This window comes from Netta rufina (genome assembly GCF_964035555.1).
Source record: "Netta rufina genome assembly, chromosome: 13".
Classification (NCBI taxonomy): Eukaryota; Metazoa; Chordata; class Aves; order Anseriformes; family Anatidae; genus Netta; species Netta rufina.
Genome location: NC_140136.1, coordinates 14269290 through 14296678, shown reverse-complemented (window position 1 = coordinate 14296678; position 27389 = coordinate 14269290). Strand labels below are relative to the sequence as shown.

The 27389-nt window shown below is 38.1% G+C and overlaps 2 protein-coding genes across 3 annotated transcripts; one reads left to right on the top strand and one right to left on the bottom strand.

Annotated features, from left to right (window-relative positions):
- Positions 1-249: 249 nt before the first annotated feature.
- DDX28 (DEAD-box helicase 28) lies at positions 250-4653 on the bottom strand. The gene has a single exon (XM_084294739.1). It carries the CDS (start codon positions 4638-4640, stop codon positions 3060-3062), a length of 1581 nt encoding a protein of 526 aa, XP_084150865.1. The 5' UTR covers positions 4641-4653; the 3' UTR covers positions 250-3059.
- On the top strand, positions 4075-26550 carry DUS2 (dihydrouridine synthase 2). Of its 2 annotated transcripts, none has more exons than XM_084294743.1 (16): positions 4075-4136; positions 5052-5191; positions 6657-6702; positions 9029-9120; positions 10024-10067; positions 10875-10935; positions 12519-12566; positions 14748-14813; positions 16591-16661; positions 17155-17241; positions 18987-19155; positions 20112-20233; positions 22720-22863; positions 24079-24166; positions 24777-24850; positions 26080-26550. In XM_084294743.1, the coding sequence occupies exons 2-16, from the start codon at positions 5069-5071 to the stop codon at positions 26315-26317; spliced, it is 1473 nt and encodes a 490-aa protein (XP_084150869.1). In that variant the 5' UTR covers positions 4075-4136; positions 5052-5068; the 3' UTR covers positions 26318-26550. The 2 variants fall into 2 exon arrangements, with proteins under 2 accessions (XP_084150869.1, XP_084150870.1); XM_084294744.1 differs by lacking the exon at positions 4075-4136 and adding an exon at positions 4714-4771.
- Positions 26551-27389: the final 839 nt, after the last annotated feature.

The window sequence follows — 27389 nt, the reverse complement described above, 5'->3', positions numbered from 1 at the left end:
CTATAGTATTTACTTACTCTAGTAAAACACGACATCTCACTGATGCAGATGTCTACGTTTGGTGGCTCTGTATCAGTTTGCATATAGCAGGATTTGAATGTTTGTGTATTCCTGAATGTAATCGCTGCTGCTAATGACAGGCTGTAATAACCATCTCTTTGTGAACAACAGTAGGAAAGTGAGATTTCTCAATATACGCTTAAAAGAACTGCAGTTTTATTTGAAAGTAATGTTTACAAAAGGCTTTATTGGTACATGTTTGTGTTCTCTGAGCATATCTACCCAAAGCTTTTTATTGGCCACTTTAGTATACAAATGTCAAAATGTCTTTTATTTTTTTGATAAACTGTTTTGATCAACAGTGCCCTAGCAACAATCAGTTCAGAGCATTTGCGCTGAGTTTAAAGTTACTGCTTGTAAATATATAAAGTGCATGTTACTTCAAATTTAAGAAGCATATAGCTGAAAGACCTTTATAATTTCACTGTGTTGTTTAATTTGATTTTCTATTGTGTACTTCAATCCAGAATGACCTGGCATGGGACTCACTGTAATATTATTCCAGATTCACAGACTATTGCAGAATTTTTAAAAGTGGGTTATAGAAGTTACCCTAAAATTATACATCTAAAAACCTTAACAAGAATATGCAAATGTAACCTTGTAGAACATCTTCAATGTCTTTTGTTATGGCCATTAGAGGATATATAATTCATTTTTTATAACATATACATAGTACATCAATCATTCATTTTTTAACATGTATATTTAATACCTCAGTAAGACTACCATTAGCTTTTATAAGCTGATTTTATGGTGAATTGATCAGAAATCAACCTTCCTCCCATCTTCCTTTCCCACATTTTAACTCAGGAAAAAATATACCTTCTTATCACCAGTGCCACTTAGTTACCAATAAAAAATAAGTGGATGCATTAATTATGAATGAACATTGCCAGGTAGTTTTGACTGTGGATCCTGAGTCAGAGGTTATGTTTACATGACATCATTTAACTTCTTTGGAACTGTTTTCCTGCAGGAACCAAACATAAACTCCAAAAAGGCTACATGACTTAAAATCAGTCACACTATTTGCTCTGCTACTAGCAGTTTCTAGCTAAAGAATTATAGCACATATCTACAACAGTTACGAAAGTTTATCCCTAATTGTTTGATTTAGTCTTGTATATTTATGAGAACATGGGTCCAGGGAGTCTAACACCCAAACTCCTAAGCAAAAAACTTCACTCCAACTTAAAAGGGCAACTCTGTATATTGAACAGAGAAACACAGTTGGCATCGCCAGCTGCCTGATAAGAGGAAGACACTCAATGGAATAGATAGTAACTCGGTATTTATGCTAAAATGGTGAAGTACTATGGATTTGAAAACTGCCTTGTCTTACATCAGATTCAAATTATATGACACTTGAAATGCAGTCAGCCTGAAAGCAAGCAAGCAAATATTACTTTTTTTTTTTTTCTCCTTGGAGTTTAATACAGTTTACTTCATTTAAGATAACTGTTGTGTCCACAGTTGAAGGAAGCTATTTCTCAGCAGTTCAGAAAATCTCATAAAGCCTAGATGCATCAAATGGAAATAGGATTTTCTGTAAATTATACTACACACTACCCCTAAATTTCTGCTTAAGTATTTACCTTACTGCTCATACTAAGTATACTTCTGCTTGTGGGTGCATGAAATGCATGATTTGCAATTGAATGAACTTCAGATATTAGGCAAGTAGTCTATGCAATGAATGGGTCAAAAATATGAATGTTTTTACACCTAATTTAGAAAGTTGAAAGCTTTCCACTGAATAAAGTAACTTTACTATAGTTTGTAACTTCCCCTAAGAGCCCTTTAGCTGTGGAATTGAACAGAATACATGCGCACAATTTCTAGTTTTGTTTCTATGCTTTTTACTCTCATACTCAGAATGCAAGTAGCTCCAGTGCCTTATTTGCTTTGAAACCAATGATTTAGAGACATTCTGCTGCAATCTTCTAACAGCTTTCTATTACTGCATGCTGAGTTTTAGCACAGGCTGAAAAAGTGGACAGTGTGAGGAAAAAACAGCCACTAAAAGAAGAAGCTGTGATAAGTCACCGCAACATAAATCAGAGCTAAAATACTCTTTTTGTGTGATTATTTACCATGGATACCAGCTAGCAGCTAGATATGAAATAACCTCAGCCTCATTTTAATCCTTTTGCTTTAAAGCAGAAGAGAACAATGACATGATACTCAAAAGAAACCTTATGCACCTGTTCTGTTATGATAGAACTTGTGAGTCAAAACACTTTCTTTCCTTGCCACAGGAGACATTTACTTTTTTTTCTTTTTAATGCAGTACAGACAGCAGACATCACTAGAGCCCGCATGAAAAACAAGCAGAAAACATGATGCTTTTTTCTTTAATACAATGAAGCAGCACAGATGTCTGTTCCCACTGAAAGGCAACTGTAAGACGATAAATAAAAGCTTGAAAAAGCCTTGAGTTTTATCGTACCTTCTCACTCCCACCTGTCTTTATAGGTATTTGGTCTAGAATTCTCTGAATCAAATGCTACAAGAAAGTTTAATGTAATTTACCATTTAGTCTTTCCACACATAGCTAAAATTGGGTCAAAGTTACAACAAAGTTAGGAAAACATTCTTTTTTTTTTTTTTCTTCTGCCAGTAGACATTCTTAAGATTGAATAATATTGTTTAACTGCTGTTGGTGGGAAGGCATACATTCACTCTGATTTGAATTTAAGTTAAAAGTCTCAACACGATTAAGCAAATGCAACAGATGACAGGATTCTTGGGTCTTCTCCAAAGGTATTTTATTATTCACTTATTAACCTCCTTTTGGGAAGCTGTGAGTTGTGACACCTTTGGAAGTGATTATCGCAGCTTCCAGAACAGTGCACAAAATTAACCCCATCACCTGGTTATGAACCTCAATTCTATACTGTTTCAGTGGAGCTCACACACTTGAGCTCATATGCTCTGCCTTAATGGCTTCAAGCTTAGGCCCTGCCAGGCCATTTATTACTGCCTGGCAACACAAATCAATCTGCTTTAGGCGGAGGCTCATTAATAGAGGAGTCCATGCCTGGGAGACCTGTCCTTTTCCGGGCTGCGGTCTCGATTTTCCGCACCAGGTCCACATCCCACTTATGGGTGACAAAGCTAACCACAGCTCCAGGGGTCTTGCTTCCGACGCGTCCAACCCGCCCCACGCGGTGCAGGTAGTCCTGCAGAGTGTCTGGGAAGTCGTAGTTGACCACTAGCTGCACGCTGCTGGTGTCCAGCCCCCGGGAGGCCAGGTCAGTGCAGACAAGGACAGAAACGTCACCCTTCTGAAAGGAGGCAAAGATGCCGGCTCTGGCAACGGCTGACATCTGCCCCTGCAACCTCAGGTGCTTGATTTTGTGGTCATCCAGGATGTAGCCCAGCCAGTTGACGGTGCTGGCGCTGTTGCAGAAGATGATCACGGCCCCACCGGACGCCGGGTGGTCCTTGAGGAGCTGCAGCAGTTCCGGCAGCTTGTCCTGGCCCTTCAGCCGGACGAACTTCTGCTGGACGTGTGGTGGCAGGCGGTGCAGGCCCTGGGTGGCCAGGCTGGCGAAGCGGCCCACGTCGACGAACCTCCCCAGCACCTCGCTCAGCCCAGCGGGGAAGGTGGCTCCCACCACCACCACCTGCGTCCTCTCCTCGCGGGGCCCAGCCGGCCCAGGGGCCCCAGCAGCGAGCGGGGCGTGCGCCAGGATCTCCTCGATGGGCGCCGCGAAGGACTCGTCCATCAGCGTGTCCGCCTCGTCCAGCACCATCCACCGCAGCCTCCCGAGGCTCAGGAACCTCCTCCGCAGCGCATCCCGCAGCGCCCCGGGGGTGCCCAGCAGCACGGCGACCCCCGGCCCCCTCAGCTGCCGCCTCAGCCCGCCCGCGGCGCCGCCGCCCGTCAGCCCCCGCAGCCGCAGCCCCGCCGGCCGGCACAGCGCCGCCGCCACCGCGCCCACCTGCGCCGCCAGCTCCCGCGACGGCACCACCACCAGCCCGCGGGGCGCCGCCACCTTTTTCTCCTCCTCCTTCTCCTCCTCCTTCTCCTCTGGCCGGGCGAGCAGGCGGTCGAGCAGCGGCAGCAGGTAAGCCAGCGTCTTGCCGCTGCCCGTCTCGGCGGCGCACAGGGCGCTGCGGCCGCGGAGCAGGGCGGGGATGGCGAGGCGCTGCACCGCCGTGGGGCGGCCGACCTCCAGGCGCTGCAGGGCGGCCAGCAGCGCCGGCTGCAGCCCCAGCTCGGCGAAGGACTGGCCCTGAGGAGCCGGCGGAGCCTTCAAAGCGGGGGCAGCCTCCTGAGAAGGCTCCAGCTGGAAGTAATCCCCGCACGCCTCCCGGTGCTTCCAGCCCGCCGACACCAGCCGCGGCCGCTCCCAGCGCCCCACGATCTGCCAGCGGGGCTGGCTCAGCTCCGGCCGCCGGCTGCGCAGCAGCAGCTTGCCGGAGGGCACCGCCGCCTCCCCGGGCCGCCTCGCCTTCCGCCGCTTCTCCAGGCGCTGCCGCAGGGCCCAGGGGATGCGCACCACATGCTCCGGGAGCTGCGAGCCCACCGCCGCCCGGGCGGCCGCTGCCCCGCCGCGCCTCAGCGCCATGGCGGCGGCGCCGCTCGATGACGCCGTGAGGCGACGGCCGGGCCGCCCGCCTTCCTCACCGCCCCCCCACCGGCCTTCCTCCTTCCCTGCCTCCGTCCCTACCCCTCCTCAGCCGGCTCCACGCGAGGAGGGTGAGGAACGGTGTGGGGGGAGCCCGGCTGCCGCCTCATATCTTGCTTTCACCTCGCTCAGGGTGCTTTCAGCGCCTGGCAGGGTGGTGCCGCCATGAGGGGAGCCCCCCCACTGTGGTGGGCTCAGGGCTTCTCTCACCCTGTGGGGACGAAGCACCCAGCCTGCGAGCCGCCACATGAGGCTCCACAGCCTCAGTCCCCCCTGAGGAAAAGTTCTGGGAGTTTCCTGGAAGGAAATAATATTTCATAATCCCCCCCCATCCCCTATGTTCTCTTTCAGACAGTGCTGCAACAGGAATGACGGTGAACACCCCGCTGTGTTTCAGAGGGAAGAACATCCTGGCGCCCATGGTGCGAGTGGGAACCTTACCGATGCGTCTTCTGGCCCTGGACTACGGTGCTGACATCGTGTACTGTGAGGTACGGGGGAGGAGCAGATGAGGCAATCTGAGGACAGGGTTACTGAAAAAATGGAAGGAAAGGAGTAGGCTTGGCTTACTGTGGGACTCTTTCCATATACTTTTCATTTAAAAAATGGAAAAAAAAAACCAGAGTGGCTTGAGAGAACCTTTTGAGCAGTCAAGTTTACGGTAGGCCCATCCTTTAGGACTGTTTAATTATTTCAGTTCATTTAGATGTCAGAACAATTTCTTCATGCTCTACTGCTGTTACTACTTAAGACTACCGTGACACCCACAATAAACAGGGTGCTCAGCTTCAGGTAGCTTCAAAAATGGCCAAGCAGCAAGACTGGCAGTACTGTGTAAGTATGGATGTGCTGGGACAGTGGAGCAAAACTGGGTGAGAGGGTAGGTCATTCTAAGGTTACAACTCAACCCCAATAAAATGAGATATCTGTATTAATAGAATGGGCTGAAAGGAGCTGTCAGAATCAGTCTGAGAGGATCTTTGATCTCTTCTCAGAGAGACAATATGCTGGGTATGATACTTAATTAGTTGACTCTGCTCCATTTGAAAGAACAGTTATTGCTGGATGATGCGGAAGAAATCTCAAAATCCAGTAGTATAGTTAGCACTATGTCAAAATTGGGGATAATAGTGCGTCTTTCTTTTTTGACAGGCAGTAGCAATTTCCCACTTGTCTGTTTTACATTGGGTTAAATGAGACTATACGTTTATTTATTATTATTATTTTTTTAATTTTCTAGGATGTCAACTATAGATTGTATATACAGGAATCACAGATTTACAGAATCTAGTGACGATGCCTTTGACATGTATTAGTATTTGCAGTTAGAGCTCTGTCTTAATAGATTCAGGAACACAGTTCTATCGATTTTTATTTTTTAAGAATTTACTAGATAATATAGAAATTATTTTAGGCAATTGTACGGCAGTTGTGTAGCAACAGAACAGTATTGTGTAGCTTTGTTTTGATACACTGAAACAGAGTTTTCCAATTTTCTTCAGTAAGCTTCAACACAAGGTTTCATTTTAACTTTTAGTAAATTTAGCAAATCTTTAAAGCTTTTGAATTAAGGTAACACGGTCCTATAAACCTTATGTAGGTATTTTGTTTACCTGTGGGTGTAGCCCAGTGGAAACCCACTTCAGTTCTTGAGATGTCTTCTTATAGTATTGTTTTCCCTTTGTTCTCTGGACAATTAATTCTGCTTTTATTTCTAGCTTGGTAGAGAGATATTTGAACTAAATGGATCTTCTAGAACTGTATCAACATCTCACCTTTCATATTTTACAACTTTGGTTGAGCAATTCACAACAAATATAAACAAGTATTTAGTTGTTTCCTTTTCTGTATTTGGTATCTCTAGATAGGTATCTTAATAAAATAGAACAACTGTATAGAGCTGGATGGGTTATATGCTTTTACTTATAATCATTTTATTCCACCCTTTGTTCTCAGGAGCTGATTGACATAAAGATGCTGCAGTGTAAGAGGGTTATAAATGGTAAGCATAGCATTTGTTTTGTTAATATCTGTAAACTTTCTTTCTCGAGTTGAGAAAATAATTACTTTGCTGAAGTAATCGCGTAGGGTTTACAATGAGGTATCAATACAGACGTAAAATAAGCTTTTGAAGCTCCATTCTTATGCCTGGCTGCTGCTGTACAGTTTCAGACTTTGTTTTCCTTCTTAAGAAATTTTCAGTAGTTCAGCTAATATCCCTCAGGAAAACCACAAACCTTCTGAGGATAGGGCTAACCTGTTAGTAGCTAGTAGTTTGGTGTTCTTTCTGGGACCCTAACACAAGCTTCTTCCCTACCTTGTACAGAACAGCAAATATCCACCATTCACTTATGCTATTACAGGGATTTGGTGAGTTTCTTGTAAAGTTTTTGGCTGAGGTCGGGTCAGTGGGTGTGCAGGTACAGGCCTTGGAAAGTTTAGGATGTTAGAATTCTACCTCCTAGAATTGTCTGTCTCTCTTAACTAAGAAAAGTGGCATTGTTGTTGGAAATCTTAGTAATGTTTCAGCATCATGCTTACTGACAGCAGGTGAGAGAAGTAGCTGGAGTAGGAAGGACAATAAAATTCCAGTACATTGGATGAAGTGCTGAAGGTTTTATCTTTGTGTGTCAAAAAGGCAAGTAATAAATTTTTAATAAGCATATAACTTTCCTCATTTCTGTGTCTATATGCTGGTTCTAGTATCTAATTTTCTGGTGGTTACTTATGCCATCATAAGAAATAAACAAGCCAAAAACGCTTGTGTGCTTTTGTGTTGTTTTTTGTTTTTTTTTGGTATGTGCTGAAATAAAATCTAATTTCTGGAGAAAAACTACTCATTAGTTACAAAGCACTTTATTTTTTTCAATGAAGTTTGTCAGCGGCTGTGGTGGTTTCACAGTGATGGCTAGTGAAACTCCACCACACTGCCCTCACACTCCCTCTCCACAAAGGAACGGGGGAGAAAATACAATGAAGAAGGGCTCAAGGGTTGAGATAAAGACAGGGAGATCACTCACCAATTACTGTCATGGGGAAAACAGACTCAGCATAGGGAGTTCAATATGATTTATTGCCTATTAGTAACAGATCAGAGGAGTGAAAAACTAAAACAAAAAAAAAACCACCTCCCCCCCCATACAAGTCCATATCATGTACAGCACAGGTCCCTCATGGGTGGCAGCTGCTACCAGACCTGCTCCACCGGGGCTCCTCTCCATGGGCTGCTGATCTGGCCCCAAGTCTGCTTCTGTGGGGGCTCTCCATGGTTTGCAGCCTTGTTTGGGTCACATCCACTTGCTCCACTGGGGGCTGTGCCATATGGTTCATGTTCCATGGCTAACTATGGCTGTGGGGCAACAGCCTCTTCCACCATGGTCCCTTCCCCAGGCTGAAGGGGGCCTTTTCAAGCCTTTGCAAGCCAGTCAAGGGTTGTTTCTCTACTGTTTGCTCACTTTCTCCCAGCTGCTGTTTGGCAGCAGTTTTTTCTTTCCCTTTCTTAAATCTGCTCACACAGAGGCACAAGTAATGTCACTTGTTGGCTCAGCTTTGGCCTGTGCCAGGTCCCTTTTGGAGCCAGCTGGAACTGGCTCTTACCTGATGTGGGGCAGCTGTTGCACTCCTCTCAGAGGCTCCCCCTGCAGCCCTGTTTGCTGCCAAAACTTGCCATGTAAGCCCAATATTGTGTCTAAGAAACACATTAATTTAGACTGTAGTAGAGGCAAGTGCCAGTCGTAAGTCTTTATAAATGTTAGCTGGGACATTGTAGTGTGTATATATATATATATATACTTTAGACTACTCCAGTAAGGAAACAAGACATACAGGACCTCATTGTTTGCCATTCTACCCTTAAGTTGAAGTCTGTGGACTAGTTTTGGCCTAACACTATTTTCACAGGCAAGTTCTTAAATGGATATCTTTTGAGCCCTCCATAAATTTTAGAACAGCTGAGTGGGATGAGAAACAGTTGTTGTGTCCCTGGCAGGGAACAGAAGCCAACCATAAATCCACTTTCCATTCCAGCCCCTTCCCAAAAATGGTAGCGTTCATTCATCCTGGCTGATTCATCTTCAGATATGTTCTGGTGCTGTTGCTTCCCAACAAACAGGCTGCGGGGATGATTAGGGAGTACTATGGGAGGGAGACTGCAGTGTGCAAGAAATGTGTTCGAAGAACTTTTGGGAGATAGGGTGCCATTAGTTGGACTGTACATAGAAGTTTTATTTGATAGCATTTCATTTATATAGATGCTGTGTTGTCGTATGTCTTTATGATTACATCTGTATATTATATTTTGCCTGTTTTGTGTTTCTCATTTCATGTAGAAGTACTTGAAACAGTGGACTTTGTTGCACCAAATGAAAGAGTTGTTTTCAGAACTTGTGAAAGGGAGAGGCACTGCGTTGTCTTTCAGATGGTAAGAAACCACCAGCAGGTACTCTTTTAATACCAGTTAAACGAGGTAGCGCTAGTAACTCTGTAAGTCTAAAAGAGCTGTCTGTAATTCACCTATTTATATCTTGATGCTTCAGCTGGAGATAAAATTTCACACCAAATATGTTGCAGATTTCTAATCTGTTGGTACACACACAGTCGACGTGCTGCAGTAAAGTTCTCTATACAGCTGGTTTCAGAAGACATGATTAAGATGAATTATGTGCTCTGTGAAGGCATCTTGGTTTTGTAATCAGTATCTTTGTTATGTTTCCAAACATATAAGTACCAAAAATAAATTACCCTGATGCTTGATCACATGCTTAAATCTTACACTGTGAAGAATTTCACTGGAAAGACTAAAAGAAATGACATTGTTTAGTCTGGATAAGAGAGTATTAGTATCTGCATTAATGTTGCACAAATAGATTAAAGGCTGCTAGAGGGAAAAACAATTTGTTTCTTTGAATGCACTGCATATAAGACATGTTGGAGGAAGGAGCATTAGACAATAAATGACTTTTCTCAATGGTAATGATAGCTCTGGAATAAGCTGCCTGTAAACGCTATTAAGTCCTTATTAGTGGAAATTTTTAAGAACAGGAAAAATAAATATCTATTTGGTGATCAGCTAAGAATGTTTGATACTGTTTTAGGTCAGGAATGTGGACTGACCACTCAAGATCTCTTTTTGTGTCACTTTTTGTTGTTCAGTGGTTGACATGCGTTAGCTGAATGTTTTTGCTATCTGTTGGGCTGTGAATGAGTCTATGTTACTTTGGACTAAATGCTTAGAGCAAATAATAGTTTTATACACGTGGAAGTGAACTTATTTTTTATTAATTTGATGCTATTTTATAATTATACACTCTTGTTTTTCCAACAGGGTTCAGCAGATGCTGAAAGAGCCTTGGCGGTAGCTAAGCTTGTGTAAGTCATCTTCTCTCAGCCCTTTCCCACTCTGGGTTTGCATTTTTTTTTTGTTGGTGATTGTGGTGTATTTTGTTGTTGTTGTTTTGTAGAGAGGAGTTATTCTGGAAGACAAATGGTAATGATTGAGAGGATCAGGGTAGATCTTGATAGGACCCTTAATATATTTAAGAAAAGTTCTGTAAGACTGCAACTTCTATTTAAAATAATTTGTACTCAAAGTAGCAGCTGCATAATTTCTATACTGGGATTGAAGGCTTTCTTCTAGTGTAGTAGCTGTGTCCTTGATTTTTCCAGTGTGAAATTTTGCTGGGTTTTACACACCCGCTAACAAAACTAATATGGCTCCTAAAATGGCTTCTGTAAATGGCTCCTATTTTTTTATGTTTTGAAGCACACAGTACTGTGCATAAATGCAAAATACATCTCCATCCTATTTGAAAGGTATTTTGAAGCCTGTGTTTCAAATAGATGAAACTTTTAAGACTTATTTTGTTGACACTGGTGAATTTGGTGGTTGATATGGTGAGTATCAATTAATTCTATGTAAATGCATTTAAGATGAGTATTTGCAGCTTCTGCACAACCCTGGTCATTGAAACCTGTGGGCAGATGGTTGTTCAGACCACTGATAAAGTAGATAATTTACATAAATGAGAAGCTGAAAATTCAGAAGATCAAATAAAAACTTAACCTTAAATTCACATTTAAGCCTTATAACGATGAAAACAAGCTTCCCAGCAAGATACCTGTTTCCTGATCCTTGTTCTCATATGTTGAAATACATTTTTGGTTCTTCTCTTTCAGAGAGAGTGATGTAGCTGGCATTGATATCAACATGGGCTGCCCAAAAGAATATTCTACTAAGGCAAGTAGCTTTTGATTATTCTTAACTACTTTTCTTCCTTGTGTGGGGTGTGAAATAGACGTACTGGTTTTCTGAGTTGAACAAATTAAAGCAGTAAAATTTTCATGCACATACTTATCTATATTAAAGAGACAGAAGGACAGATTATATCTTGAAATTTTGGAACAGAAGAACCAAAGAGCTGTAACAATTGTAGGTAGAGTATATAAGAGATGGCTGAAGTATTTTTTCCATCACCAAGATTGCTTTTTGTTTGGAGCATATAATGAGTGTAAGAACAGTATAAGACACGTTTCAGGTATCTTGTATCTTCACTTGAATAGTTCATACTGTTCCAGCCTGGATCTAACAGTGGTCGATGTTGAATGTACCAGGAAATGGTACAAGTAAGTCATAAGATGAATCAATTCACAGAGGAATTTTCTCTTTCATTACTTTCAGTTTTGTAGATTGGCTTGCACTCTGAAGAAGAATTACTTTTACTCTTGTAATATTTAATTTAACTTGTAACTTCACCCATGTAGATTTCTAGTTTTTTTTTTCCATTTGAATCCCATTAACTTTTTTTTTTTATTTCAATGATAATGTCTGAAAATGACATAGTGAGTTATGCTGAAAATAAATATTACATTCTTTTAAAACTCAAATTTGAATTTCCCCTTGTTCTGGACCTTTTTATTTATATATTTAGATTCTGTTGCTTCTGAGCTTTCCATGTATTTTGCCAGATGGCACTACAGTGCTTTGGTAACACCATTTTATATCCAAAGCCATCTGACAAAAAAAATGGTGTTACCAAAGCACTGTAGTCATGCTGAGGACATGTTAAATTTGTAGTGATCTGCTGGTATTTCCAGTACTGTTTTAGTTAGCCTTTTCTATTTTCTTTTATATTGTAGCTAAATAAATGGAAGATGATTTTATCTTTCTGCAGAGTCATAATTAAGAACAAAACAGCAAAACAACCGTCCTGCATTAGGGTGAAAGATCAAAAATTCTGCCAGTAGTATTGGGTCAAAAAAAAGTCATGCAATTTTTAACTTATTTCTTATGACTGCCTATTGACCTCCAGATCTATGAATGCAGATGGAATGTTGCAGAAAGAACAGCCCAAATATTAAATTATTAAAGTGTTTGTAATATATTTAATCCAGCCACTTAGTTTTTGTTTGCCTGCTTTTCTAAGTTCAGAGTGTGTAGGCAGAAACTGCTGACACCAAGACCTCTCAAACATGAAGTGGAAAGCTAAAACAATACCTCTGTCCTGCTGTGACTTAATGAGTAGAAAACAGATAATTAAAATTGCTAAAAATGTCTTTTTGAAATCCTGTCTGCTCCATAAAGTAATGGGAGCAAGTTGGCGTCCTGAATTACTGCTTAATTATCCTGATACATTTCTAGGAAATGTTTCACCAGACTGTTCACTAATGCTCCTGCATTTCGTATTTTGCCATTTTCTACTTTCTTTGGCTAATAAGCAGTGGATTTTTGCTGTGATCTGCTATTAGGTAAAATAATTGAGTTGAAAAACATTTGCGTTTTTCATGTTCCTAGTGTGTAACAGTTCCTGTGTGTTTTCCCAGGGTGGCATGGGGGCAGCACTGCTATCTGATCCTGACAAAATTGAGTCTGTAAGTATCACCTTGTGGGTTTTAAACTGCCTTGAAAAGTACTACATGTAGTGCTTTACTGGAAGCAAGGATGAATGCATAGAAGACAAATTTGTAAAAGCTAGAGTAGAATAATCAGTTTTGAATATTAAAATTAAAAAAATATATATTAAAAAAGATGTGTGTATGTATATTCCTAAGGACTTCTGGGCTTCCTGATACTGAGCAGTCTGCACACTGCTCTGGGTTTCCAGGGTCGTTCTCAGCAAGTATGTTTTATTTTCCTTTCTCTTTAAAGACTTGGTACTTCCTAGTTTGATGAGTAGACTGCTCACTTTGTCCTGCTTCCCTATAGCTTATGGCTGTATCCACCTTCAGAGCTCCTGAGGGCAGTTGTAGTTTACAGTTCCCTATCTCTTTTTTCCAAAAGCAAAAGCAGAATCGGGTAAATGTTACTATCTGTGGAAAGTCAGTTAACAGGACAGGCAACAGAACTGGAACCAGAACCTAAATTTTTGAGACCTATATGGTATTCCATGAAGTAGGTAACATGGATGATACTACCTAGAGTTAAATTGGAATTGATGTACGAAGTGATGAAGCCTGAATGAAATTTTTAGGAGTGGGACCTGAGAGGAAAGTATATGGCAAGCTGGAAGTAAGTCTGGCAAAAATACTTCTCATAGGAGTGAGAGGCAGTTGGAAAGATGATTGCTAACAGATTCCCTTCCACTCCTTAGCCATTATATTTTGTTTTGGTATTCTTCAGTAGAACAGGAAGCTTGAACTTCAAAAAGTTGGAAATATTTTTTTTAATGTAAGGTGTTAATAAGCAGCAAAATCATAGTACTGAAATTACTCTTAGCCAACTGCAAAGGGATAACTAAGCTTATAGCCTACAGAAGATGTTTGAAATTGCAGCTCCAAATCATTAATCTATGTGAATAAAAAGCATAAGATGTTTGTTCTTGTATCAGAATCCTTAATGAGACTGACACTGAAAGCTTATTACATTTAAGATAAGATTGTGAAAATAATATACTGAAAATGTTTGGAAAATGAGGTCATCTCAGTTTCATTTATGTGTAAAAACAAAAAAAAAAAAAAGAAAAATTAAAAATACTGAAGAGGTTTTTTTTGAGAGCTTTCTTATTTATTTTTTTTTAATCAAGAGAATGCTATGGAGGAAAGTTTGGAAAACACTAATTACTTCCCAGCTGTTTTAAGCATAAGAATTTGCATATGCTAAGTATAAAAGCTCAATTCTGTATTGGGAACCTAATAAGTACTGTAGCATTAAATAAAATTCAAGTTTCATTTATATGCACAACTCTGAAATAAATAATTTACCTGCAGTTCAAGCTGTATTATACAGGGGAATTGCACTCAGTAAAATCACATGTATGATAATATCTCAAAAAACAGTTAAAAAAAACAGTATTTTTTCAGTAATAGCCAGGATCAGCTGCTTTCCACTCTCCTGTCTAGGGAGCTATTGAGTTTCTGGTGCCATTTTCCCATAGAATATACTTGCATAAATCAAAGTACTCCTTTATAGTCATATAGTGATTTTAGATGTGTATAGGCCGTTACGTGGCCCTTTTGTTTAAATATGGTCTGTTGGACTTGAATTTAGCCTCTGAAAATAATATTCTTTCCATAGCTTAGTTTTTTAATGGTTAAACTAACAACTACTCAACTGTTCATTTATTCCAAGTTTGTTTTAATGAGTAAAATGTGCTTTGTGTTAAGCATGGAATTCGGTTTACAATTTTGGTTTTTATTAGAAGATTCAATGACATTGCTTAATTTTTTTCCCCTCTTTTTTTTCCATCTTGAAGGCTTTCTTCTCTCAAAAAAGCTCTTTTTAATGAATACTCACATGCAGTTTTCATAAACTTACAACTCAAATATGAAAAGACTATGGAAACAATCTCATGAAAATGAAATTTTGCACTTCGTTTTGAAGTGATTGGTGTTTACAGTTCACCTCCTATTAAAAGCAGCATTCATATTTACCAGCTAAAATGTTATACTCAATTAGAGATTGTATGTGTTCTTTAAGCACTTAAGATTCTTTCTAGAGGTACAATAGCTAGTGTTATATTGTTCTAATTTCATTGCATATTCAAGAGAGAAGGAAGAGTTTTATTCATTACTCTTTTGTAATCACATTTGTCTTTTTTTTTTTTCCCTTTCCAGATACTGACTACTCTTGTTAAAGGAATTTGTAAGCCAATAACCTGCAAAATCCGCATTTTGCCCTCAGTAAGAACATAAATCATCATGAAGTTTTGTATTTTTGTTTAATATTACGATGAAAAGTCAGTTATAATATATGGAAATTTAATATGTTGAAATTTTAGCCCCATTATTGTGAAACAGCTTTTGGAATTATAATTTGTTTGGGATGCCAAAGTTTCTCCTCTAATTGAAAACCTCAAGACAACATTAGATGTCTACACACAGTCTTATTCTACTGGATTCCAAGCGCGGGTACTTCTATATAACATACACGTATCTTAGTCCTGTTTATTGTAACCCACTGAGTTAATCCCAAAGCCTTTGCTGATGGATAAGCACTAAAAGAAAAATAAAAAGGAAAAATGTACTGTTATTGTAGAAGATTGCCAAATATGGAATTGATTGAGAGTAATATCGTGTACATAAGCACAGTGTGGCGACCTTTGAATTTCTTGACAGTCTGCATGAAGTTTAAACTGAAGGGGAAGACAAAGCCTTACTGTTACTTCTCCAACTTCCAAAATCCACTTTAACAAAGATTTCACTAATGAAATTGTTTGCAACAGTAACTGCCTGTGCTCTAGAAACTACTTGTATTTTATGCTGCAGGGAGACTTTTAATGTCTTGATTCCTGATTTACTCCACATGTAAAGACAGTAATAAGTACTACAAATGATACCCAACTTAGAAACAATTCCTGCAGCCTTTTTAGAAGCTGTTTGATAGATTGAGCACTGAAATTGCTAGTTTATATGAAGAGATTTATAATCTTTCCCGGAAGCACTGTCTCCATCACAATTTTAGAATGACATTTTCTAGATAGATTCTTGGGTACAATCCTTCGTTTCAAGAAGATTGTGGTGGGACTTTACTTTGTTAAAGCTGTTGCATTTTGCACTGTCAGTGTTTTTCTAAAATGTAACAATTAAGAATAGAGCAAAAATACCTAGTTCTTTTTTTTTTTTTTTTGTAATAGCTGATATAGTTCCATTATTACTATTTTTTTGTTGAGTCCCTTTCAAAGTTTGTAAAGCTCAAGGAGATGATTTGCCTTCTTTTTAAGTGACTGATTATTTTTAAAATCTGTATGTGATTACCTGTTTATTTACTTTGCACATGAACTGGAAAGATAGTTCTGTAGATGGATGAACTGTAACTCAGCTAGCTACTGTTCAAAAGTAATTTGCATGTGCACTTAATTATATGAACAAATGAACCCTGTGTGAAAAGAATCACTAACTCGGTGTAAGATGATTATTTTTGAAGTACTGCCTAATAGTATTAAGCCAAAAAGCTGGCACCTCTCCTTTACATTTCTACAGCCACCACAGGCTTTGTTTCCAGCTGCTTTTGCGTAAGGTGTCTCCAGTCAGAACAGCAGGTGGGCTTCTGTCTCTATATCCATGCCACCTGGTAGGTGTTGCATTTTTCAAACACTGCTATTTTGTGATGGGCCACAGATTGCTCTCCAGCTTTTGAAAATAAAATTGGCCTCTTTCTGCCCCCCCCATGTCTCCAGAGCTGCAGAGTTATACAAGACAGGCTAATTCAGCAGTGTGCCAACTTTTTCTCTTTAAAGATGTACTTACAGCTTCGCTTTCTCCCCTGCATCTCAGTTCTTTCATTGAAGTATGTATTAAATAGGTATGCATATTGGGAGATGCTGTTGAAGTACAGGAATCATATCCTTAATGAAAGAACAGTATTTCAATATTTGTTTGTGCAATAACATGATGGTTATCACATGATAATTGTTTTTTCTCTGTAAACTAAGATCATGTCATTCCTCTTATCCCTCAGGTTGAGGACACCGTGAATCTAGTGAAGAGAATAGAAAAAACTGGTATCGCTGCCATTGCAGTCCATGGAAGGTAAATGTGTTTCAGGAAAGTGTGTTACATTTTTACTAGTTTTCTGGCAAATGTAGCACAGTAGGGTATGACTCAAGTAAAACTCTGCATTTATTATGTACTTCTGATTTCAATTGCTAGATAAATCAATCTTTTAGAAAACCAATACAGTAATTAGGGAATGGATCTATTTGGTGCTATTGAACTATTTGCAGCTATTTTCCTAAAATTTTAGACTCGGTCAAGACCAAATAAAAATAAAATTATGTGTCTAAAAACCCTGCTTATCTGGATATGGAATTAGAGTAGGAACATTTTAAAATGCATTTGATTTAAAATAATTATATGTAATTATATAAACTTATAATTTTTATATATAATTTATAATAAGATATACATTAAATGAGTACAAATAAGTACGTCCAAGTAATCTTTGAGTTATTTCTGCTGTGAGCTAAGTGTGTACAACTTCCATAGGAAATCTTTGGTCTTGTCTTTTTTCTTTTTTGGAAAGGAAGAAGGAGGAGAGGCCTCAGCACCCTGTCCACTGTGATGTGATCAAAGCCATATCTGAAGCAGTCTCCATTCCAGTAATAGCAAAGTAGGTTGTACTAATCAGCTGATCATTACAAGATGCCTGTACCTAACATAAGTTGTGCTCGTGCAGGAAAATGAAGGTTCTTCATGTGGAGGCAAACAGAAATATTATCTCTAAATCTAAATGCAGTTATCAGTGATGGAACATTGCCTTGGGAATTACAACTGTATCTCAGGTTTAGTTTTAAAAGTCCTTGTATGCTTCAAAAAATTACTGCTTTTCTGCGTCACAGCCTATCCTATGCAAGTTGTTTCTAACTGCATCCAACAGCTGAATTTTCTGTGATTTTTAAGCCATGTGCAGTGACTGGTTATAACCATACCACTGTGTGTCTTGAACACTTTGCACAGTAGAGCTCATCTGTCCCACTGCTCATAAAGTGTTACATATTGTGGTGTCACAGTTTTCCCTAACACCTGCTTAGCCTACAGGCCTGTTGGCACCGAACCTGACTGCTTTTATTGATAGATCCTTTGGTTACTCTGATGATAAAATGAGGAACTCATTCTTATAAAAGTTTAGCCACAAACAGGTATCTCCTGCTTCCAAAATTGCTCTTAAAGGTAATGAAAAGCACCAGACTGCCCTGATTGTCTAATTGACATCTTTGTATGTTTCACCTGTTTGTTAGTGGCAGTAGAATCTCCTTGGCCAGAGCAGCTGTGACTTAAATAAAGTTCTCTTGATGTCACGTTTGCCTGGAAAAGCTGTGACTCTGCAAACCGTACACTTGGATCAGGAATTTGGGAGTAGTTTCCTTGTTCACATGTCTGTGTAGAAAATAAATAGAAAGAAAAAGTGTTTGCTGTTGGAAAGTCTGTTTCTGCACTGGACAAAGGAAATAATCCATGTTAATAGTCTTTGCTATTCCTCTTTTCAGTATCTCACCCCCTTTTTGAGTTTTCAGAATAATTCTTTTAAAACATGGAATTCAGAAGAAAGCAAAATTCACATTGAGCGTTGCAGATAATCATTTGCATGCCTGATTAAAAGATGAGGCTAACAATTTTTCCTAGATTTTTTTGCATGTCACAGATAAACCAACTCTGTATGAGTACTTTCCATTATGAAGAAGTGTGCCACTGAGATGCAAAAAAAACCAGAAGTTTATTGTTGATGAATTGCTTCTAATTAGTCGGTGTATCAGTTTACTTTTGTGCAAGTGTCCCAAGATGCTGAAATTACCTTTCTATTTTTTTTTATGGTTTATCTGAGAAGAAGGATGTGATCTTTGTTTTAAATCTACTTCCTTAGACTTTTGCCTCTCTAAACAAATATAAATGTGCTACTTAAGAATCCTTCTTATAAAATATATATATGATCTGTGATACTTGAAACTGGCTGTAACTTACTTGGCTAGTATTTTGAGTGGCTTAAGTTTGGTTAGCAAATATACAAAAATTAATAAAAGAAATTAGATTGGTGAATAATTAGATTAGTTTTCAACCTTTTAACATTGAAGTGCTCTTTGATCTGTAAGTACTACTTGTAGCTACTCTTCTTGCATTATTACTAGAACAAAAATAGAAGGATGCTGTCCATACTAAAAAAAAAAATTGTATAAAATCAATGTGTTAATGATCATTGCTAACTTAGGCCAGACCCATTTGTTTTCTTATATTTGAGATGGTATCCTTGAGCACAGTGCTGCCATTAACAATGTAATGTCCCATTTGAAAATATGAGGTATGTTATAGTATATATAATAACAAAACTTTCTGGAGCATAACACTGATGTTTGTTTGTAGTGGAGGCTCTCATGACTTCATCAAAGAATATATGGACATTGAGACCTTCCGGAAAGCAACAGATGCCTCATCCGTAATGATAGCTCGTGCTGCCATGTGGAACCCATCCATTTTCAGAAAAGAAGGCCCTTTCCCCTTGAAGGAAGTTATGCAAGATTACATCAAATATGTATGGTGGTCTTCTTTTTTTTTTTTTTAATATTTTACTTGTAATTAATATTGTTTAGAATTTATTTCAAATCTTACCATGGTATCTTAACTCCTCTTATTTTTAGAGACAGTCTCTGTTAATATCTTAACATTCTGCATATGATGTGAGTCTTGCAAGTGAACTGCTGCTTCTTCTGTTTTGTTGTGTTCAGTAAAAAACAAAAATCCAGAAATCGCTCAGAAAACAAGTTTTCCTAGTGGTTATTTTCTTACATACCACGCCTTTTAGCATGGGAATAGTTTTTTTGGGAACAGTTATGAGATTTACTTCTAAAAATGTCTAGAAATTTGAAAAGCCAATGATAGGTATGGCAACTCTTGATGCTGTTAGTACAATTAATACTGAACAGAGAAGTGAAGGAGTATTAAGTATTACATTGCTGTTAGATTCGTTTTTAGAAGTTAATTGCCTATCACAAATACTGTCAAGAATGTTTAGCAGCTGGGAAGCAAAGGCAATGATGTGTCAAAGTAATGCTGTATTGCAGTATTATAGCTTCATTAATTGAATCATCTATCACGCAAAGTTGCTGGATCATTCAAAATAGAGTGCTTTTAATAGCAAAGCAGGAAATAAATTGAAAATCTGCAGATTTGATCATGTCATCAATTCATTTTTTTCTGAAGATATGGACTGTCATTAACCAGTTACTTATTAAAAATATTACTTCACTAGTCAAATCTGTTAACTTATAACCTGTTTCTTCATAAGCATATAAATAAGTTGAATTTCCTTTTGTGAGAACATGCCAAAATAATCAAGATATACTCGTGTTAATTAAGTTATCTTGAATTGAGGAAACTCTACACTGCTTTTAATTTCAGAAATAGTTTTGAAGTTCATCAAGAGTAATGAGGATTACACAAGAGAAATTTGTTTGGTGTATTTTAATATATTTTGTTTTTCTCCTTCAGGCAGTGAGATATGATAATCACTATACCAACACGAAATACTGTTTGTGTCAGATGTTAAGAGAACAATTAGAAACTACTCAGGGCAAGAAGCTGCATGCTGCACAGTCCACACAGGAAATCTGGTAAGCATGTACTTCTGAAATAGGAATTGTCTCTGCCAGACTTGCAAACCAGTTCTGTCTGTAGCACTGTCTTGGCATATAGACCCTCAGAAAAAGTTGGGGGAAAAAAAAAAAAAAAAAAGCAGTTGCTAAAATGTGGAGCACTACAGTAGCACTTTCCAAGTTTCCTCCATTCTTAGGTGTTAAAACTTTAACCCTAATACTGTCTATATATTTGGCATACTAATGTGAGAGGCACATCACTGAGTGATAGGAATTTATCCAATATTTGCATGAACTAATTAATTCTTAAAAAAAAAAAAATTCTAAAAAAATTAAGTTTTGCTATTTTCTAGAGGTAGTTTGGAGGTTAATTGGTTGGAACTTCTGAGATTTTTGTAAACTTTTCCTGTGCAAGTGGGGTTTTTAATATTGATGGGATTTTTATGGTGAGATGTATATCTTGAAGGACCATTTAGAGATGATCTCAAAGCAATATATGAAGGTAGCCTGTATGACACTTGCATATATTTTTTATTGTGCTGCTTTGCATACCTGGAATACCAGAACTGAATATGACCTCCTTTTTGAGGAAATACAGTAGCTTTGTTGAAGTTCTTTGTCCTAGATTTCTGAAACGATCTGAATGAAATTTCTGGAATGGGGAGGCAAAAAAGGAAGAAGGAAAAAAATGTGAGAAACAATACAATAGATGTTAAATTCACACAGAATGGAGGGGAGTTCAAATTTGGACCCACTCGAACTGAACAAAGTAGAGGTCTGAGCTTGCCTATGTCATATCCACGTTGCATGCCACAATTATTCTGCTGATTGAAGGAGGGGAAGTTTTTTGGTTTTTATGAAATACAGTCTGAGACTGTTTATCTTCCATGTAGGAAACTGGAAAGAAATGTTGAAAGCTTGAAATATTTTGCAAATTGAATTATTGTTGTCTAGTGAGAACTAATCAACGTTCTGTTCGCATTTAAAATGAATGTAAATGTTTGCAGTCCTTCAGTCTGTTTACTGTGATTTACCAACTCTATAAACACTGCTGCCCACAATTGTTCTGTATAAAAGGAGCTAGCCTCTGTTAATCATAAAGGAGCAGTGGAACGTGTAAACAACACTTAAATTTTGCAAGATATTTTTCACTTTTGCAATTAAGTAGTTGAACAATTTTTAGTATAGTAACTTGCTGTCTTTTTGCATATAGTTTTATAATTCCGTTAAAGAAATGTAGCATAGATTGCAACTACCTTCTACAACTTCAAATAAATCATAGTCAAAAGGGTGATGGGGTTCTCTACTGCATTAACAGTAATGCATATTATGTAAAGAAAAGAAATTGTAAAGTAAGAGTCAAGCCTTTAAACAGGTAATTAGAAGAGGTACAGTTTATGCACATAAATACTTTATGGAGGTCTGGGGTAAAGTTTTTGGTTTTATTTGCTATGCCTAGTGATGCTTTAGGGGCTTCCAAAGTTGAACACAAGCATTTTTGTACATGGGATGCATTACCATGTTCAAAATTGGCTTAAGTAGCGCTGACTGCATAAGAGAGGGGCAGAAAAGAGTGCCTCTTAGAAACTGGTTTTATCAATTTTCATCTGCGGACTCAAAGCCTTCTAACCACTGTTTTAAATAGTCTGTTTAACCTTCAGATAAAAGAATAACTTTCAGTTATTTAAGATTAGCCTATAGGTTGCCAGACAAAAATGTTACTTAACACTGCTGCCTCGTGGTGGGGATAGTATGTTACAGCCATACATACTGAGATTTTAATCTCAGTACTGAACTCAAGAGAAAACCTGCTGCATTTCAGACAAGTGTTTGCGTACCAATACATAATGAGCTGCCTTCTCTTCACTCATCAAGCATCACTCAGCATTATTCAGCTTCAACACTTTTCCATTTAGAGCGCTGACAATGGTCTAGTGTCCAGAATTCATTTTATTGTTGAACAGATTCATACCAATGAGTACTCTCATAACTCATAATATTCAGCAAGTAAGTTTGCCAGTGCTGCAGGTTATATTGTTCTCTTTGGAAAATGAGGAGTATCGGTTTTTCAGCGTAGATGGAGCCTGCCATGGATGTAAAATTGAAAATTATTTGAGGCACTTGCCATTGACCCAAATCCTAGTTTCTTCCCTTGCTTTGGGACTTGCAAATAATATTCAAATTGAGCTAATAACTTGAATGGACATTGCAGGACTTGTATTTCTTATGGTTCTGCCAGAACTTTCAGATTGCTAATTAAATATATAATGCTGGAAATGACAGCGTTCTGCTTGTAGCTCAAGTACGTCTTAAGAGACATGAAGGAGAAACAATATAATGTCACTGAACAGAAAATAGCCATACTTCCATGCAATTCTCTGTACATGTATACTTTAGTTAAATACAACTGGTTTCTATACTTTTTTTTTTTTTTTTTTTACTCTGTCATAATGGGGTACAAAAAGCAAGCTGATCTCCAATACAAAATAATTCTGTTTCAATAGCGAAGCCTTTGAAATGGCTGATTTCTATGAAGAAACAACAGCTATTTTCGAAGCAAAGAAAACATCTCTGGAAACTAAGATACAAGATGATGATGACCAGATAGAAGATCCAGATGTAATAAAAATGGCTGTTAGATTTGACAAGTAAGTATGCAAATTTATTTTATTCAACTTTTTTTGCATCTGTAAATAAAAAGTATGAATTTGGCAACGTTGTACAGTTTCTAGGAAATAACAGTTTGTATAACAGCATGTACTGAGTGCATTTTTATGAAGCAATTAGTGTACATTGTTATGTAATCACTAGCATCACTATTCTTCCTGTGCTATTTGGATGTTATGAGTTGTTAGTGTTTTTTAGTTTCAGGCTTCCCAAGACTCAGTAAATTTGTTAAAAGTGTGAGTGGCTTTAAGAAAAAAAAAAAACAAAACATCTGTATATAAAAAATTGTGAATATACAAAGGCATAGAGTTCATTAATTGTTTTGTGGAAATTTGATTAAAACACAATTTTTTAATAGAAAAAGTCCAGCATAAATTTCAGAAGTCTATTCCAAGCAGATAACTTATCTGCAGCCTGCTAAACATGTTCCCATCATCAGGTATTCATTGAGAAACTAATTCATGAGATTATGTACAACATTATTTTAAGTAACTTCTGGCTATAATCTGAGGCGTATAGAATTGCTGTTACTTTACATGTTATACCCACCCTGCTATTACGACTATCAACCTGCTCAAGAAGAGTACTATATAAAGTGCTCCACAAATCCATTCATACTGCATTAATAGTTACAGGGTATATTACATGGCTCCCTTTGGACAGAATACAGTGTTTTACTGTATTTTTTCTGCCAAGTACAAGGAGTATTTTGATATTAGCAACTGAATCGATACCTACCTTTGCTACGATTATTTATTTGATGACTGTATTATTTTGTAACAGAAGCAGTTTTTGTTCTTTATTTTAATGTTTCATATTGTGTTGTTGCTTATAATAAATAGTATCAAGCTGTATTTCTACTCTGTATCATAGATTTAGTTAGAATTTCCTTTCTGGTCACTGTTTTTTCTCCTGTATTATTACAGGATGTGAATGTTTAAGAAAAATAGTTAATAGAAGAGTTTAGGTTTTATTTTAGGTGCTAGGTCAGACATGCTACTTTAACTGTCTAATAAGGAAGTGGTATTTTTCTCATAATTTGAGCTGTGAAAGTAAACCACAAAGAATAACGTGCAGAAGCAATATAATGAGTAGCCCTTATTTTGTTTAATTATTGAGCTGTCTGTTTTAAAATAGATTTGTTTAGTAAGTAAACTCTAGGCACAGTTGTTGACCACAATTTTTTTTCTGTCTAGGCGAGAATATCCACCGCAAATTACTCCAAAAATGTATCTTCTGGAATGGTGTAGGAAAGAAAAGCATCCTCAGCCTGTTTATGAAACTGTGAGTCAATCAAAAGAACCCTTTCAGCCCTCTTCCCTGTCTATAAAATTGTTATTTTAAGACTTGGGGTAGAAAGAAATTAGCTTTATAGTGTGATGTAACTATTAAGTAAGCTGCTTCAGAAACGGTAATAAATACATACACACACGCACATATATATATGAAAGTAGCTTATTTTATTATAAAAAAGTGAAAGCCAGACCTTCCGTCCAGCTTCAACTGAGTTGTGAAAGAAGTTGCTGTAGTTACAGCTTTTTACACAGGAGTCTGTGTCCAAGTTTCTTTTACTTCTGTGAAGTAAAGAATTTGGTTTCAGGATGTTTTCTTCTGTTACTGGATGCTGTTATAGGTAGGAACTAGACTGTATAGAAGCTTGGTTGGTTTGTTTTTTACTTGTTTGTTTTTCCTGTAAAGCAAAAGTGTTTGCAGTTTGGACAACTTTTTTTTATATATATGCTAAATATACAAGATTAAATTTTTAGTCTGAATTACGGTAATTTTAACGGCTTTACTTAATGTGGTCTTAAGAGTAACAAAGAACTTTGACAACCTTTGTTGTGTAAATGACATGACTGTTTTTGACACATCCCTTTTGATTCTTTATCTCCAGGTTCAAAGACCACTGGATAGACTGTTCTGTTCAGTTGTGACAGTAGCTGACCAAAAATACAGATCAACTCTGTGGTAAGTCATCCTTAATGGTTTTTTTTTGTGGCTGTATTGTAACTGTTTAATGAAATACTGCTTAAAATTTGCAATGAAAGGCTACTCTGGTTCACAGCTGTGACATTAGTAAAAGTCAGCTAAACAATACCTCTTAAAGCTACCTGTAGGAAAAAAAATCTGAAAATTGAATGTGACGAGGGAGTAAGCTCAAATAAACCATTACTGATTTTAATTCACCTATTACATTAGCCCACAGTTCTAGTGGAAGGGGAGCACATAGGTGACCCAATTTAATTGTGTCTATGGAGAGTGCAGTGACAAACCAAAGGTGGCAGAGGGGACATTTGGAGGAGGCAATGTCTTCAGCCACTACAGCAGATCCATTTTCAGTAATAAGTCAGGATTAGGTGTCCCTATACAGCAAAGTAGAAGAAAGTTCAGTGGCATCTCAGAAATCACAGTTGATCAACAGTAACATCCAGTGCTGATCTAAAGTTTCATGGCAGTATTTTATGCTGTCATCTATTAATACTGGTGTTGACTTCAGGCATTTGCACCTAAGTTGAACTGGATTTAAATGCACAGTTAGAGCTCCAACATTGGACATATTAAGGAAGATAAATGCACACAACAGTTACTGGTGTTTCCAGGATTCCTGTTCAGAGACTTTAGGAAGCTAAGCTCAGATGATGTGAAATGTTGAGAAGAAAACATTTTCAAATTCTGAATTCGAATTTCACAGATGTGTAATCTGCAGTCAGTCCCTCGTGGAATTGAGAGAAGTTTTTTTATTACGGAACAGTTCCTTCTTATGTCAGCATCAGTGAGTGAACTTGTATGCCTACCAGAGATACTTGGGCCTGAGTGTCTTTTCAGAAAGTGATCCTTCAGTACTCAGTTTTGTTTAGTGATCATATTTGCAGAAGTCAGCTTATCTGAGGATTGCAACCGCTTGGGCCAAACACGTGTTGACTTCATATCTTTGAAATGAAGAGTACTTGAGACACAAGACCTGATGTAGTATTCCTAGAAAACCTATTACTATCAGCAGTGAGAAATCAACATTGACACCTAGCAAGATTCAAATTCTTCTTCTGGAGCTGATCTATTTTTTCTTCTGCTGTGAGATGACTACAAATACTGTTTATTTCATGATGTTGCATCAGAGACAGGAAATGAATTGTGTTTCGGGAGTGTAGAGACTTCGGTTTCTACTTTTACCTGTGCTCTGTCTGCTTGCTCTTCAGGGACAAGTCAAAGAAACTAGCAGAACAGGCTGCAGCTATTGTCTGTCTGAGAACACTGGGTGTCCCAGAGGGAAAGCTGTGTGAGGGAGAAAACCACCTGATAAGCAAACGCAAGAGGGAAGACCTGGAGCACTTGAATAACAGAGACCATGGAAAAGATCTTGCTGAGCCTTCCCACAAAAAAGCTAATTTTACTGAAGAAACTTCTGACATGAATGTGCCTCAGATGCCACGGTAGCATGGAGATCAGAGGTTTCAGGCAGCTTCACACAAGCTACAAATAAACTCCTGTTTGTATATCTTGCTGTACACATTTCGTTTGGATTCTCTGAGAGATAAATTCCCCAGGTGTGAAAGATGCCAGTAAGATGTTTACTATTCACCACCCACTGTCCCTGTGGTGCCTTTCAGACTGGATAAATTAGCAGTTTGATTTTAGAGAACATTGAGAATATTATCCCAAACAATAAATTTTTTAATATCAGATGCTTTCAAGGCTATGTTTTAGTTGGTTTTATTATTTGCTTGTTTATTTTAAGAAGTCTGTGGTGTGCTGGTAAGAGATTTCTGAATGTATCGACCAGAAGAAGGTAGGTTCACTGTGGAACTATGTATTTAAAAAGAAAAATTCATGTTGGAAAATGCTAGCAGCTGAGTAGACATGGTTTTGTCAAATGAGTTTCATGCATGACTTGAGGCTTTACTTACACCCATCATCTGTCAAAAAGGATTTTGCAGAAAGGAGAACTTGGAAATTATAACACTAAGCATGATAACAGTTTTTCTTTAATAACTTCCACTACATTTTACCTTCCAGAAATATGATAGCAACAGAATTAATCATGGTTTCCTGGTCTTAGGTATTACAATTGTCTTTTCAGTAAGAAACTGGAGCCTAGTAGCTGTGAATTATTTGATTTAAGGCACTTTGATCTGTTTTGTTCTTTTGAACTTGGAAGTCCTAGTAAGCATCTACATGTATATTATTTGCAATATAGGCATTCAAATATGGCCTTGTGTGTTCTTGAAATGTGACCTACTTTGCCTCAGTATTTAACTGTTGATGATACTGGTGGTCTTAATCAAAAGCACATTTGTGTTTTTTTTTAATTTATTGTAATCTTCAGATTATCAGTACTGGTCTGAAAGCAAAATTACAGGGATACCATGCCATGATCTCTGGAGTATTGTGCATAAGTAACTTTAAAAGTATAATTTATTTGGATGTAGTTCATAGATAGTCTTCCTATTTAAAACTTCGAATCTTTTTCACAGATGATGGCGTCAGCATTAAACCATTCTTTTATAAT